Raw genomic sequence first — 16,809 nt, forward strand, 5'->3', positions numbered from 1 at the left:
TTGAAATTGAATCTCATTCCAACTTTACTGCTACACTTTTAATATATATATAATCACATTCTGTGGGTTCAAGGCGGCATACAAGGCTTCTGTATTTTGAGTGATTAGTCTTTGAAACGACATGTATCAATGAATATCTTATGTATTTAGTTGACTCTTCTTGTTTTCCTCCACCAATTGTTGGTTTTTTTTTGTTTTTAAAATGTATGACACCATATGAGTGCTTGTTATTAGATCCTAGGTACTTTTTTTTTTTTTTTTTTTTTAACTTTTTCGATTGGGCCCGAGCTTCATCATGTGGGTCCTACATGGCCTATGTATAAAATGCAATGGACGGGTCTGGAAACGAATCGGATGGTTCAAAAGGTCATTTATACCCTTTTTAGCCCTAAATCGGGCGGCCTTGAACCAAGTTGATTTCTTTCATTCCTAAATGATCCCAAGTGACCACATATGACCTAGAAGACAGCTATAAGACCCCCAATGCAACAAACGGTCCAAAAAGACTGATTTACCCTCATAACCCTAAGTGGCCCGAATAGTGATCGAGGTTGATTTTCTCATTCGAAAGCGATTTAGAATGGTTAGAATTGACTTTTAAGACTTCATTTAGAGTTCTAATGCCTTGTACGGGTCATATAGACCATTTTACCCTTGGGTGTTTAGTGATCTGGACCCCCAGGTTTGGGTCGTTACAGATTTGGTATCATAGCGAAGGTTCGAATACCTTTTGGATGACAGGTAGTGACTTACCTAGATGGGGTAGAGAATTGACTTGCATTGGCTACATGTTTCATGCTTAAATGTTTACGATTTTGAGAAGCATGCTTACTTGCTACGTGCTTATGTGCTTAAATGTTGATATATGTTAAATGCATGGCCATTTAAATGAAACATGTATGTGATTTAGAAGCATGTGTACATGATACTTATTTGTAAACGTTCGTGTGATTAATAAAGATAAGCAATCCTTCAAATTATGTATGATAATTGGACTACGTGTTTACTTGTTAAGTTGCTTAATTATAAGTAATGAAAGCATGTCATTCGTGGTATGATAGCAAGTAATGAACACGGTTTGTGTAATCATATTTTAAATGATAAAGTGAAGGGTAGTGATAAGCGCCGAATATTGCATATTCAAGCGCCCTTAATTGCATCAGTTAAGTCCATTAGTGGATTATAATGTACAGTTTAGCTTTATTTGTTTATTTCCGTCTTCTTTCAAGTCGGTTTCCCCAAATATGGTTAAAGAAGCGGTTTTGTCGATCCTTTGAAGAATCAAAGCAAGCCGTGCTGGGAACTGTTATTTGAGCCAAGTTCTTTAGCCATCATGTGTATAAATTTTGCGGCATAGCACTCAGAATGAAGACCGCGTCAATGGACCAATCCTGTGTGATTCAAAAAGGGGGTGAGAAGACTGAAGGCATGCTTCCGCGGGCGCCCGCCGATTACCCCAGTAGGCTCTTGTCGCCGCGGGGCACCGCCACAGACTCGCGGGCGCCGAAAACCCGCGGGCGCCCGCCAAACCATCCAGTGGCCATCACGGTTTTCAGTCAACCGCGGACGCCCGCTGATTTGCAGACAAGTGGGTATCCTGCATTGTTTCTTCCAAGGCTATCCTTTTGACCCTTTTTTGTGTGGTCCTGAATGCTCCTAAGGTTGTAGGGGCACGAAAATGGAGGGAAATGTGATCCTTTTGGCTAGAAAAAGCCCTTGAGGCTATTGTTTTGAGGTATCTCACATTTTGGCTAAGTTCTAGAGAGAGAAATAGTGAGTTTGGAGGGTTTTGGGTGTTTTTGACCTTAAGGTGCAAAAATGGAGAGGGATTTGTGATGTTTCCGATTTTCTGCATTTTTCATTTTTCTGAATTTTCGTTGGTGTAAGGGTATTTTTGTCTTTTCGCGTTTTGTGGTTGGGTCCAATTGCATTTTGTGCATTTTAATTTATGTGGATTAAGTGGTAATTGTATGTGGTGCATGTATGTGTGTGTGATGTGGAAATTAGAGCAAAAGAAAAAGGGAAAATAAAATAATTATGGGTGGGGCCCACAAAGCTTTTAGAAAATAGACCAAGACCATAATTTTGGTCTCACTTTCTCCTCTTCTTTCTCTCTCTACGTGAGTCTATCTCTCTCACCTCTCAAGCTCCTTTTTTCTTTTTCTTTTTGGTTTCAAATTTTAAGTCTAAATCTCTCTCTTTATATTTGATCATTTTGGGTGCCGTTTGCGGCAAATTGAAGAGCACGTCGAGGGCTTCGAGTTGATCGGAGCCAATCTCCATTTGGCCACCAATTGAAGGATCTCTAAAATCCTAGGGTTTGAAGCAAATTGGGGTTTTTAGTTTGAATTAAGGTAGGGGTTCTTAATTCACACTTTTTTTGTTTCTTTGTGAGTCATCTCTCTTTAATAGTTGCAAATCATGCTTAATTTTAAGTTAGTTGTCTTGAGAATGTTATATTAGTTGTAATTGCAATCTATACTTGTATGTGTTGAAGAAATTGTGTGAAAAGCATGCTTAGATGTAAATTTACATGCCTATGGTGTTTGTTAATTTTCTAGAAAATGCTATGAAAGAACATGTTAAATTGTGTGATGAAAATTTCTTTTATGCTCATATTGTTGGTGAAGTAGATGATAAGCATGTCATAGCATGGGGCATGAAAGAAAAGGGGATGTGTTTTGAAATAAAAGTGAAAAGGGGTTTTGGGAAGAAATTTTGATAAATTGTTTTTGGAAAAATCCGGTCGCCGTGGAGTCACCAAAGGGCCGGCGTGTTAATACAACCTAGAGGGAATTAGGGAGATTGCCCTAGTGTGGTTGAGCTATCTGGGCCCAAAATGACGCTGCGGGGGTGCCAAAGGTCAGGGATAGTAGCCAATCCTTCTCTCGTGTCGCTGCGGGGTCACCAAAGGGCTGGTTATATTAACAGTTTGTGAAGTGATTGATTTTCTGAAAATAGGGAGTGACATGCATAATATTGCATTCACGGCATGACATTTAATTATTTTTGAACTTGGATTTGATATGGTAGTTTTACCTAGCTTTGTATGACCCCGATTCCTATTGTTCTATTCTTTGGTTGGATTCACGGGGCTACAAGAGGTGCGTCTTAAGTACCACTTACTGAGCAATTTGCTCACCCCATTATTTAACATTTTCAGGGCTTGGGAAGGAGGTGGCGGATGATATTCCACCACAAGTTTGATGAAGACTTGAAATTGCAGTTGGTCATCTTTTATATATTTCCCATTCCTTTGTAAAGTCCCATGTACTAGAAAAGAATATCTATTTTGTAAATCATGGCCATGTAATATAATTGAGACACTTGACTATATTTTGATGTAAATAGAAATTATGTAATTGTTTATATTGAATAGTAGGTTGGTAATGTCTGGTTGGAACATTTTATGGTATTTAATTCTGTATAATGATGAGCAATTGCCGTGAATTCGGAGTTTGAGTCCATAACAACTTCATTGTGGCCGGGTTTAGTATGCATTAAGCACAGCTTGAATGCCATTCCAGTAAGCATCAAGGTTCATATGCCATGTTTCAGCTGGCTGATCCTCCTCATCAGCCGACCGAAACCCCAGGTTCGGCCGACCGAACCCCATTGTCAGCCGACCGAAACGCCTGCACAGTGAAAGTCCCGAGAGACATTTTCCTCCCCATCGTTTCGGCCGACCGATCTTGCTTTGTCGGTCGACCGATCCTGCCTTGTCAGCCGGCCAACCATGGGCCATCAACCGGCTGATAGTCTCCCTTTAACCTGTATTGTTTGGACCTCCTTGTGAGCTTGACTTGGGATATCTTTGGACCTTAGATTACCTCGTTTAATGATTAAGGATTAAAAAAAAATTAACGGTGTGACTTAGTTGACCTCGGGTTCGGGTAAGGATCCGGGTAACGAACCGGATCCACGGGTTCGGGTCGTTACAGGATTCTTCATTTTCTTCTTCATTCTTTGTCTTCATGGGTAACTAACTCCCTATCTAGAGAGGTGATGAAGCTCCATTTTATAAGCATTGCTTAGTTTTGATTTATATTTGGGGGTTTAATGTATATATGTGATCTTTCCGTGAACTAGAGCACTTTATTTGATGTAAAGAACTTCAATGTCTATTAATGATCATTTTGAGTTAAATATCTTATCTTAGATTGTTTTTCTCTTATAATTATAATGCTACATTTTCATAGTGACAATGGAGATGAATTTATGGAAGTGTTTTTATTGGCATGATATTTAGGAAATTTGATAATCTATTGCTTAGGGTCTTCCTTTGATAGATTATTCTTGATTGCTATTTCATGTGCTTTTATTATGTGATCAAGGGCTTGATAACTTTTTACTTAGTTAGCATGTCCAAGGTTACATCTTAGTTTAGGTAGCCAAAACATGTGATACTTTGATAGGTTATTCTTGTTTATTGATTTCATATATTTCTTGAAGGTAATGTAGCAATCTTGTGTTATTGCATTCCATGGTCATATATATATATATATATATATATGTTATTTCCCCAAGTAAATCATGTCCTAGCATGCTTATTGAAGGGTTGGAGTGGATTCACTTCCCTAGTCTTCTATTTCTGAATTCCTTTTATCTAAAGTTCTTGCAAGTTATTGTTTTATGCAATTCAAACCCTTAATTTTAGTGACAAACCAACAAAACTCTACAACCCCCTTTCATCATTCTAAAAGTGATTTTATACACATTGGTTTCCATAAATGAGCAATCCCAGTGGTTTGACTTACCCGACCAATAGCCCTATTTTACAATGATTTGTGTTATTGCAAAGGTTGATGTATAATTGACAACCGATCAGGTAGTTGGGTATGGTTTATACGAGTATGTATTATATGAAAGAACGATGATGACTATAAAGAATGCTTGATGTTAATTTTAAACGAAGGGATACGATTGTATCAAGGTGTGACAGTCATTATATATATGTGTATGTGTGTGTGTGCGCGCGCACGCTCGATTGAGCATAGGATTGTCACTGGTATGGCAGGGTACTTGATACGATATTGTAGTTGCTGTGTGGGCTATGATTTGAGTAAGCGGGAGTTCGGTTGCTAAAGCGTTTGTTTGGGTATATATAAGTTATCATCGAACAAATGGCGTGGGTTTGCAGCTTGTGGATTGAGCTATTTGACGTGTGGTCATCTTTCATCTTCTCATTGTTTTCATAGTGGGGTGTTTGCGGCACGACTTTAGAATGATTGCATATTGCATAGTGCAGTGTCCACGGTGATGTGTATGAACTTCATGTGTTAGCGTATGAGGTCTTGCGACCGTGGAGGTCGGGTTTAGGATGTGAAATATTCAGAAGTGACGTGTGATTTTAATATTTTGATGCTTGTGTTTTAGATCACAGCTTGGCATGCGGTTCTCTTCGAATTGGTTTTGGTAGGTGTGATTGAGGCTGGTGGAGTCATGAGTATAGTCCAGGGATTGTGGATGTATGTTTCGCGTGCTTTAGTATAGTTCGATGAGACGTGTTGACTATGAGTGTTAAGGAGACTTGTTTAGTCCTAGTAAGTACATATTGACAAAAGTACTGAGTGGAGTCATACTGGTGCCGGGTGACCGACTAGTTGAGGTGACTCATTTAGTGGTCTTATAAGAAATTGTTTTATAGACCTATGAGTTAAGAGATGATTTTTAATTTTTGAAACCTACGAATGTATACTATGGGTGTTTTGACTCTCAGTGAGTTGATTGTATGGCACGGTTGTCGAGTAAGTCTCGAGGTAAAGTATAATGGTCAGTTTTAGTTGGATAATGCAGAATTATGCGATACAAGTGGTTGTGGTTGTTAAAGTATTCGGTTATTCATGAATGAGGTAGTAGGTGGTAGGTACTGTGTTACCGTGTGGATCACATTTTTAAGTCGTGAAGTAATGAACCAGACTTGTACTCCAAGCATACTTGAGGTATTGGGAGAGATACTTATTTTCTGGGGATCAGAAGGTAGAGTGTTTATTAGAATGACTCAGGACAATGGTGATTTCATAGGTTTGGCAAGTAGCCCCATTTGACTTCTCGTCGGGGCCAAGGGTGTTCTAAGGAATGATAAAGAGGAGAGGTAATGATGTTAGTGCTAGGGCGTGAGGTTTCTTTGACTGGACGCGTAGGTTGCCCTGTGAAGGATGATTTGAGTTACCGGTTAGGTGTCTGGAACTGATTTTGATTTCGTGGTTGACCTTGATAGACTATTGTGTGTTGAGCACTCAGGTTATGGTGCTCATTCTCCCTTTTTGGGATTTAGTGGCATGACACAACCGCATAGAGATTTTTTTTCCTCATAGCAGGTTAATGATCATTGTGGAGAGTGTCGAGGTAATATATACCCTCGCATTGCGTTTGTATCATCTTAGGGATGCTAAGGGGGGAGTTGACTGGTAGAAGCATGTTATTTCAATGGGATGAGAGTTTGAGTTGTCACTCGGAAAGAATGGTGATAAAGGTGTTAAGGCGTGATTGTTTTGGTGCTAATGAGTAAAATGGTTTAAGGTGTGATTCGAATGTGGATTAGAGAATATGTGTTGCTTGTCGTATGTTGTCAGGTTGGTGACGGGGTTATGCGTCGATCGAGACGATTGTGGACTGTTTAATCTTTTAGTGGCAGTGAGGGCGGTGTTGCCATATAGGCACGTTATTCTTCTGATGAGTTAGTGGGTTGCTGTGACTGAGATCACAAGTCTTATGTGCACGGTGTTCGAGGTGGGGTCACTCGGGGAAGTAGAGATGGAATCGTCATTTTACGACATAGAGACTACGGTTTGGGAGGACTGTTCCTAGGTAGATTGGAACGTGGTGTCCAAGAGGCAGTGATCACTCCTAGTGTTGGGGTGTTGCGATTATTGATGCTCTTGAACGGTAATTGAGTTATGGATAGTATTCTAACACTTAGCATGCATGTGTTGTGTAGTACAGTTGTTTCGTTTAGCATTGGATGCACGAGGTTCCGTGTCAGGTCCCTGTAGGATTCCCGATGAGCATTGGTAATGTGAGATGGTTAATTTGTGGCGAGATTGTATATATTTGAGTTGGTTACTTCATACAGGTATCTTGTTTGGTTTATCTCCTTGTATGTAATGAGTTCAGCTTCATCTCGAGTGAGATTGGATGTCCATTATTAGACGTTTAACAAGTAATGTGTGACAAGGTGTTAGGTACATCCGGATCCAGATTGTCAGTCTCTTAGGAGAGCAAGGTTTAGTACCCTTTTGTTTACGCTGGTCCTTATAAGGACATTAACGGTATGAGTGTTGTTTCTCCATTTAAGAGTTGTGCGCGCCCACAGATGGGTAGGTTTGTGGTAGTTTATTTCTATTGTAAGAGGTATCCAGTAAGGGTTTGATTTGACTTATTCCCATGGAGGGAAGTGAAGTCTTTAGGTTTTAGAGTGCTTGTTCTGAGGGTGGTCTTGACCAATGTAGCATAGGGCAGGAGTTGTCGAGTATTAATTGTGTAGTCTTGTGTCTGATGCTAGCAGTGATAGCTAAGAGATGCATCGTGAATCGTAAGTTCCATGATGATTAAGGGATGTGATGTGAGTAATGTGCTCAAATGTTTTCATTGACATTGGGTTGAGTAGTGTCGTGAGGACAAGTGTTAGTATTGTTTGAGTACTATGTAATTAGAGAAGTGAATGTGGGATTCCTTTGAGGAGCAATGGTAATGATTTACTCTGGTTTTGAGGTTGTAGGAAAAAGATAGTCTTATGAGGTATCTTAATGAGGTAAGTGTTGGATCGAATGATATCATAGAATTTTTCTCTAGTACGGGTTGTTAGCAACGGACCGGAGATCTCTTATGCTTGGTCAATGATTATAGTGTTTGGTACTGATTTACTTTTAGCTCGTTACAAGTTATGTGAATAAGGTATAATTAAGATTCTTGGAGCAGTGTGTATAATTGTATGACGGTCGAGGTTACGTAGAACAGTGAATGTATAATGAATGACTCTTATGGTTGTCTTATGGACTGTGCGTGATGTTATGTTTGAGGTTTAGACCTGAGGACGAGAACGACATTGGTATTGAGATTGGATTATTGACTAGGATGGCCTGACCAACCATATCTCCTGAATCAGTCCTTCTTTAACACGATGTCGAGTCAAGATCAATGATTATTCTGGGTGATTAGTGATAGTGAGAGCGTGTATTGGGCGTCACGTATGTGTGATGATGTGGATTTAGTCTGAAAGAGATTTTTATCAGGAGACAATAGTGTTTTATAAGTTCATGTTAATTGTCTCGGGTAACGAGGTGTTTTAGACTAGACTACGTGTCCAATGAAGTTGATGGATCGATCATTTGATTATTAAGATTATGTTTTGGGGATTTGTATCCTGAGTACGTGATAGTACATTTTCTGGTTTGTGTGACTCGTGCTTATACTATTGTTGAAAGATTTTTTGTTACCCATTTTGAGAGATGTTAAGGATGATGAAACTAAAGGTTGCTATTGGTAATCGCTTGTACAGTTATGTGATGGCGTACCTACGTATTAGTTAGCATGGGAGTGGTTGTCGGGAATGTGTCAACTTGGATTTGGGACTTAATAGGTAGTAGTCGGGATTCCTTTGTCTCAAGTTTCGTGTATCCTTTAAAGGATGAGTTGAGGTTGGATGTCATTGGTTTAACGACTGTTTCTTTATGGGCATTGGAGCCTTATGTAGATGTGTAGGGCGTGTTGGTGGTAGGGTGTCGTGTGACAAGTACCAACATAGGGTGGTGAGCATTGTATTGCCGGGGGGCAATGGTGTGTGATTGCCTATTGACATCCGGTGTCAAAGGCAATAAGATTGTCAGCTCATAATCATGCGAGTTATGTGTAGTGTTCTCCGGGAAGGGGAACGATTGTAGGTCTCCATTTTAAGGAGGGTAGATTTCGAGGACGAAATCTCTTTAAGGAAGGTAGATTGTAATGTTCCGAATTTTTCTGCATATTTTCAAAATTTTATTTTATTTATTTTCGGCGCCTCATTTTGCAACATGTCCCTGAGGGCCTTTTTGGTCATTTTCTTGAGCCAAGGGTTTTAGAAGTTCATTTTAATTATTTTAAGTCAATTAGAGGTGATTTTTTCGAATTTTTATTTTATTTATTCCATATTTTGAAAGTTTCCTCATTTTGAGTAGTTTTCTAACTATTTTCATCTATCCTTTTTGAGTAGTTTTCAGATTTTCAGCAGCTTTATTATTTTGATTTTATTTTATATTTGGTATTTACCTAATATAAGGCTAGGATTGGAAAGGAAGAAACTCTAAATAAAGCCTTGCAATTGCCAGGGTTTACAGTTTTGTGAATAGATTATTATTTTTACAGCAAATAAAGTTTGCTTTGCAACTTCGCAATTCTCTTTTCTCGAGCATTATTCTTTTATATCATTTTAATATTGTTGTGAAGACGATTTGATCATATCCTCTCAGTTATCCGGCATCAATTTGGCGACTTTGAGGAGGAAATTCCTGAATTTGAAGGATATGGAAACATATACACACATACATGGTTTCATTTTATGCTTTTACATGACAGCCTCCTTGCAACTCTTTCAAAATCTAAATCTTGGTTCAGAATTGCACACTTGTTATATGTCCTGATTCCCCTCTGTTGCTGTACTCTTCTGGATGATTATTGTATAAGATTTCTCCATACTGAAAAGCTTTTGAATTTTAAATAATCAGGAGGTCTATAAATTAATGCTGCAGAGTTCTGTTTGTTTCAGACCGACTGAAAGCTCTAAATAACATATTCAGAGCACAAACTCTACACAAAATCTTTTTGCAGGTATGTCTTAACATAAGAAGCTTAAGGGGCTACTAAGTAACAGGTTCAAAGGACTTCACGAAAAGTTATTTCTTTTGCTCTTTAAGCTGCAGAAACTGCTGCATTTCGTGTCGCAAGTTATGCTCCATTTGGTAATTCTTAGATAACAGAACAAGTTATCAGCAGATAACTAATACCAGAAGTACTTAAAGCTTCTACATCTGGAACTATATTAAGATGTTGTAAATTTGATCGAAGAATCGACTTAATGAGGAGTCTTCTTCATAAGAATCGAGTTCATCCAACTGTTGTTGATCTGAATTTTAACCTAGTAGAGGTGTCCTAGTCATTCACAGCTGTCAATATTGCTTGCAGTTTGGTTGACCACTGCTATTTTAAAGCTCTTCCTCTCCTTTCAAGTACTTCCATCAGATTGATCAGAATACTTCGATGTGAAGAACATGATGGAGGATAGGATCCTGCTCTAGTTCTAGGTTAATTTACAGTAATTACCATAAGGAATTTAGCGAACATAAGCCGTATTAGGCAATCCAAATGCAAAATTTGCAAACCAAACACAGAAAAAGGAACCGAAAACAAAGGCTCTGACCATGTTAGACTACCATTGCATTAAAAGTTCTATGAATTAGACAGGGTGCAACTTAATTATTCATATTCTCTAACACGTCTCTCACGCGTGGCCAGGCTCTTTATCATAAGAGGATTAACATGTACATCAATTATATATGTGGCTGGAAATTTTGCCAAAGCAAAGGGTGAAAAGTAATTTAAATATTTTTCTACTTCTAGGTTCTGTACAGATTAGGGTTTTCTCATGGATACGATATAACAAAATTGGAATGACAGATAATATACTCATGAATAACTCTCTGTTCAATCAATTGTACAGTTAAAAGACGGCACAGTTACCAGTTCTGAGCAGAGGAAATGTAAGATGATGTCGGAAATGCAAGTTTCCGAGTCAGAAAATATGTCGAACATGAGTATTTCAGAAGAGAGATCCATTGGAAAACTCTTTCTCCGGTGTTTCCCATGTGAATATACTCGTTGGAAATGGCTGGTTGGAAATTTTGGACAAATCTCCCATCAAATGATTGAAAATGGTTTCCCTCGAATCATGTTTCTCGGTAGAGCAAGAGTAGTCCTAAACCACTGCCCTTGATTTATGAGGCAAGAAGTAATCCAAAACCTGTGTTATTGACAAGGATTGTTGAATGCAATACGAGAGTTTGCACGAATATTTACTGCAAAGAGTGATTTCTTCAAACAAGGTATACAACATACTGGTGTGACAATATTTGCACAAAATGACATTCTTGATATGCAATGTAACCAGAAACTGTGCAGTCACAGGAAGACTATCACCATGAAAAGCGAAAGCATGACAATTAAGGGCACGGATGATAATGATGATGACGACAAGCTTGGACTCGGAGAATTCATATGGCCTACCCTATTCATATGAGATTAAGGCAAGGATGATAATGATGATGACGACAAGCTTAACGTTCATAACCGTATGGCCTATTTTGAAGTGATAAAAGACCTTGTTCATAACCGTAGGGCCTATTTTTTTTAATTAAAAAAAAGAGTGATGCAACATATCTAGTTTTTATTACACTTGATCTTAGTTATAAAGACGATAAGTTTCTATTACACATAACACCTCAGAAGGACCTGAAGGGCCAATTTTGAAGTGATAACAGACCTTGTTCTATGAGAGTGAGGTAATGCATCTAGTTTTGGTTACACTTGATCTGAGTAAGAAAGATGAGAAGTTCCTATTACACATAACACCTCAGAAGGTCATGAAGTTCAGCACTACTTTTACTCAATCTTCATGTTTAAATTCATTCAGTCAACTGATACAATTTTAATAGTAGAAGAATATTGAAAGATACAGAGGTATATGAGAACTATCACCTACAATTTATCTCTAACGAACAAATACCACATCATACCCACACACTACTTCAGCTATTTATGTTGGTTACTGGACCTCTAAACCAGTGCCTAGCACTCAAAATCCACGAAGCAACAGTAAGAATGAATAGTCCGCCGACTGCAACAGGGGTATAATTGAGGGTCTGATCATCTATTGGGTAGTGTACAGGTAAAGAGAAGAGCACGGAGATTGTTGCTACCCAGAGAACTGCAATCCAACCAATAACGACCCCATAACGGCCCAAGTGGAAAGGCCCTGGAATAAAAGACTTGCGTGCCAAAGTCACCCGAAAGAAGATGGGAAAGGCATATGCAATATAGAGTCCTATTGTTGCTACTGATACCATGGCTTCAAATGCCACTATGCTTCCGAGAGACTGCCAAATATTTGCCAAAAAACATGGAGAATACCATTAGCAGTTGAAGGAAGAAGAAAACACAAGTAGTTGCAAGAGGGGTCAAGAGTTCAACATAAGAATGTCTTAGCAAGGATCAAAATTAACATGAATCTTGAACAAATTTACACCATATTATTATTAGTCTTTTTTTTTTTTTCTTTTCTTTCTTGCTTTCCGTATTTCATTCTTTCTTCTTTATCAGTCTTACCACCTTGACCAGGGGCTTAGAAAGTAAGACCCAAAGCCACCAAGACAGAGGTACACCAGTGATATTATTGTTCATTGCATTATTTGAGAATTGAGAAACTTCATTTATACCATTTTATCACAGATATATAAAAATATGCGTGTAAACATGAATACACACAGCAAAAAGAGAACAAAAAAAAAGAACAAGAAATGAACATGTAACAAAACTCTTAAAACTAGTAAAACTAATTCATTTCTCGAGTATCTTAGTATAAATTCCATATGCACAAAATTAGTAAAAAATTAATAATAATAAAAATTAAGAGAAGGTAAAATTCCTTCCAGTTGCATTAAAAAATTTATAATATCCTTCTATGCACATAATTTGAAACAATTTTAGCCTCCAGAACGACCGAAAATTTTGTTAGTGATTTGAAAGAATCTCTAAAGACATTAATGGAAAGAAGGAGATGTTTATTTATAACGTCAGAGATGATTATGATGATGCAGAAGATAATAAGATATGAGATGTCCATACCGTCAGGGCCATGCAAAAAGCTATAAAAGCAGAGAGCCAAACTGCATTTATCGGGACCTCATGCTTGTTTACTTTATGCCAAAATGATGACAATGGCATGGCTCCATCTCTTGAGAATGCATAAGCCATCCTGAGAATTAATATATAGCATGTAAGTGGCTATGCAAGGAAGATCCTGGTATATCAAAAAGAAATCGGCAAACACTCTTGTTTACCTGGAATTGCTAGTGACTGAGCTCATCCCACAGAAAAAAATAGCAACAGCAACCACTCCCAAACAAATAATCCCCCCAACACCACTGCCATATCTACTCTTGAACGCAAGATAGAATACTTCTGCAATGGCATACCCACCAGCATCGTTGTCTGTGTTCAAGAGGTATGGGATGTTGGTAACTGCATAGGTGATACCAATCAAGTAACCCCATCCAACAACTATAGATATGCCAATGGAACTAATTATTCCTCTTGGTCCATTTATATCTGCACTCTTAGTTTCCTCGGTCTGGGAGCAAAAGTTTAAAGGAAACAGGATGGCTTGGAATTAGTTGTCTGGTTAAACATGAATAAAGCAGCGGAAATGGAAGGAATTTAACTCCCAAAAATGGAAAATAAGATTGCTTAGATTAGGTACCACAGATAAATTAGTAATTTTGCAAGTGAAATTACATTTCAGTTGCCGTCTTGCTAACTGTGTAAGGTTGGACATATTTATATATGGTCAAGACATGACTAGCAAAACAGAGTAGACTGAATATCCATTATATCATTCGTTTTTATTACTAAACAGAACAGTATATCCATGTGAAGATTAGCACCACCAAGATTCCCACAAATTCGTACTCTGTGAAGGTCTTGCATTTCACCAAGAATTAGTATAACAGGAGTCAGCTTCTTAAAGATTTTGAGGTTCACAAGTCAAGCTTGAAACTATTTTACACTCTTCAGTCTTCAGTTATCTAACCAGTGAGAGTTTCTGATATGGCAACATACAAACAAAAAACTCACCATATGGGCAGATGCATCATACCCAGTTAGGGTGTACTGGCTCATCAGGAGTCCAAGAACAAATATGTAGAATTTACTGCTGATTCCATCCTCATTATCAGCATTGAAATGAGTGAAGACAAACTTGGCACTAGCCTTCTCCTTTGCGACCATGGGAATGAGAACCATGAGAACAAAAACACCTAAAATTATCAACATCATTGAAGGTCAGATCTATCTGAAATGGAACAAGAAGAGAGGGGGCTGGGATATTATTCATACCTACGAGGTTCCATGCAGCAGCAAGCTGTCCAAAGAAGGACAACCACGAGACAGGGAGACTGTTTAAGATGGCATGTAGGAGCAAAATTCCTCCATGGAAAGCAATAACTACATATTTAGAGGCCTTATATCCCCCACCATTTTTTCCACCTGTGCTGAGGAGAATAATCACCTGAATCAGCGTTGCGAGTGAGAAATCCACACTCGTCGTAACAGCCCACTGCATTAGAAAAAACATGTATAATTAGAGCTTATAACAAAGAAGCAACTCAGCTTTAAAAGATTTTGAGCTTTAAAACAGGGGAATTCTCAAAATTACCTGACCAACAATGTTGAACCTGCAACAAAGCAAAAGGTTTTTTATTAGCTTTATACATAATGAGAGATGACTAAACACCAAGATTCCATGATTAAGAATGAAGAAGTCTTAAAAATTAGATAAGATATAGAAAGAAGTTTGAAGAAAACCAAAAGAAGAATTTTGTATGAACGAATATGATATTTACATTTAGAAACTTGTGCACTATGCTACTACTCAAGCCTCTTCTTATTTAGTTCCCATCATACTTTAAATCAATATGTTTAATACCATTCCCGCCCAAAAGAAAAGTAAATGCGGACATAAGAGGATTGAAGTACCCAACTCTTTGCATCGAGCATATCTGGGCACTAGTTCTATTTCTAAAATTAAGAAAATGAGGTAGAAGATGGTACTGAATCCTTAATTTACAGCTTAGTTTGAATTAGTAAGAAGCTTGTGAGGCTTGTTCACCTAACAAGAAATCCAGGGGTTGAATTTAAGTCTATAGTGTGATTACAAAGAAGCAGGCAGATGCTTTTCCTTGATAGAAGAAAATTTTGAGAACAAATGAACAATAATACAAAGCCATTTCAATTTGTATGACAACTTATTAGAACAAAATACAAAGCCATTTCAATTTGCATGACAAATTATTAGAAGAAATGAACAATAATACAAAGCCATTTCAATTTGTATGACAAAGTATTAGGTAGTATTTACTATTCTTCAGATGTGTTGGGTTGGGGATATCCTATTGGGGGTATCCAATCTAAAAGTTTAACCCATTATGTACGCAACAATTCCCCCCTCGAACGACGCTCTCCACATACGGTTCTTTGGAACCGGCTTTGATAGCAGTTGCTAGTTGTTAGGTTGGGGGTATCCAATCCAAAAGATTAACCCATTAGGCCGAGTGACCCCTTCCCCATATAAGTCTCAGATTTTCTTATTCACCAACCGATCAACGGATGTGGGACTTGTTCCGCTACCCAACAAGAGACTGTCATCACTAATTTGCAGTAGTAAATGTAAGAATGTTGGATAAAGACACGTTGCAAGATCAAAGAATTAGAAACTTCAAGTCCCCTAAATACATGTTTGGTTTCAAAATAGGTAGAGAAATGATTACCATCCCGTGATCCATGAAGCAAAGGGTGCCCACCCAGGTCCAGCAAGCTTGGCACTCCAGTAGTACAGACCACCAGATGTTGGATAAGAAGAGCATATCTCAGCCATAGACAATCCAACAAACATGGTGAATGCACCAGCAATAAGCCACCCGTAAACTAAAACAACCGGACCACCAAAATTGAGCCCAGTGTTGTACAGTGTGGTTATACCAGTAAGCACCGATATGATCGAGAACGAAAAGGCGAAATTCGATATGACCCTGCAATTCTAATCCAGACCCAAAATCAAAAACTGACTTCAACACCAACCCACATCAAGAATTGAGAAAATTCACAAATCAAGAATCGAAAATGAGAAAAAGTCAATGCGAAATATGAGTGTTCATAGTGATAGTTTTTACGAGAGATCACGCTTGAGTTCTTGTTTGTAGCCGAGCTCTTGCAGCCGAGTATGGCCTGTATCACGTGAAGTGTTGCCATTCTGAGCTTCAGACGGGAGTGCTTCATTATCCCAACCCATCTTACAGAGAGTAGAGAGAGAAAGGATAGAGAGAGAAAGAGATTGATTGTGTCTTCTTTCTCTCCGTCTTGGTTGGAGATTCAGATACTCTTTCTTGGGTGGGATGTGGGATTATGTAGAGCAATGAATTGTGATAAAATAAAATAATAAGTTATCACGTTGCTGAGACTTTTATTAGGTTCTCAGTGAGCATTCACATCTTGGTTTGACGGAATCATTTAGTCAAACAAAGGCACCAATGGTATGCTTTTTACTTCCGAGAATGAGGCTGATGATCAGCACTCGCAAATTTTTGTATTCCGTTCTTCATGTGGCAAATTTGATCACCATCATGCCACCTTATGACTCCTTCCTAAATTGTCATCAGATCTTATACTCAATCTCTCTCTGTCCCAACAATATATATATATATATATACGAGTAACTTTTCAACAGTATAGTTTTTAACGTCTCTTTATTATAATGGTTAGGAATATACTATTGATATTTTTATGGAATAGTAAAAACAGTCATCATGTGATTTTATTATAGAATAGTAAAAACAATAGATAACATAAATAAATATACAAAATAATCATTGGGAGGTTTAGTAAATTCACATTCAAAAATAAATAACAATTACTAAGGTTTCAATGTCGAGTTGTCTAAAACTTAAATATATAAAGTGATATATATAATTAGAAATAGAGACTTAGTACCGCGGACCAGTCTCCATT

General features: G+C 38.0%; 1 protein-coding gene across 1 annotated transcript; it reads right to left on the minus strand.

Annotated features, from left to right (window-relative positions):
* Positions 1-11,562: 11,562 nt before the first annotated feature.
* LOC132295414 (amino-acid permease BAT1 homolog) lies at positions 11,563-16,442 on the minus strand. The gene is made up of 8 exons (XM_059793687.1): positions 15,975-16,442; positions 15,573-15,833; positions 14,462-14,480; positions 14,143-14,362; positions 13,882-14,063; positions 13,089-13,378; positions 12,874-13,003; positions 11,563-12,125 (listed from the first exon to the last, which is right to left on the minus strand). The coding sequence occupies exons 1-8, from the start codon at positions 16,091-16,093 to the stop codon at positions 11,778-11,780; spliced, it is 1,569 nt and encodes a 522-aa protein (XP_059649670.1). The 5' UTR covers positions 16,094-16,442; the 3' UTR covers positions 11,563-11,777.
* Positions 16,443-16,809: the final 367 nt, after the last annotated feature.

The sequence above is a fragment of the Cornus florida genome, unplaced genomic scaffold (assembly GCF_030987335.1).
Source record: "Cornus florida cultivar Cherokee Brave unplaced genomic scaffold, ASM3098733v1 CherokeeBrave_3.0.0_Hap2_Chr02, whole genome shotgun sequence".
NCBI classification, from domain to species: Eukaryota; Viridiplantae; Streptophyta; class Magnoliopsida; order Cornales; family Cornaceae; genus Cornus; species Cornus florida.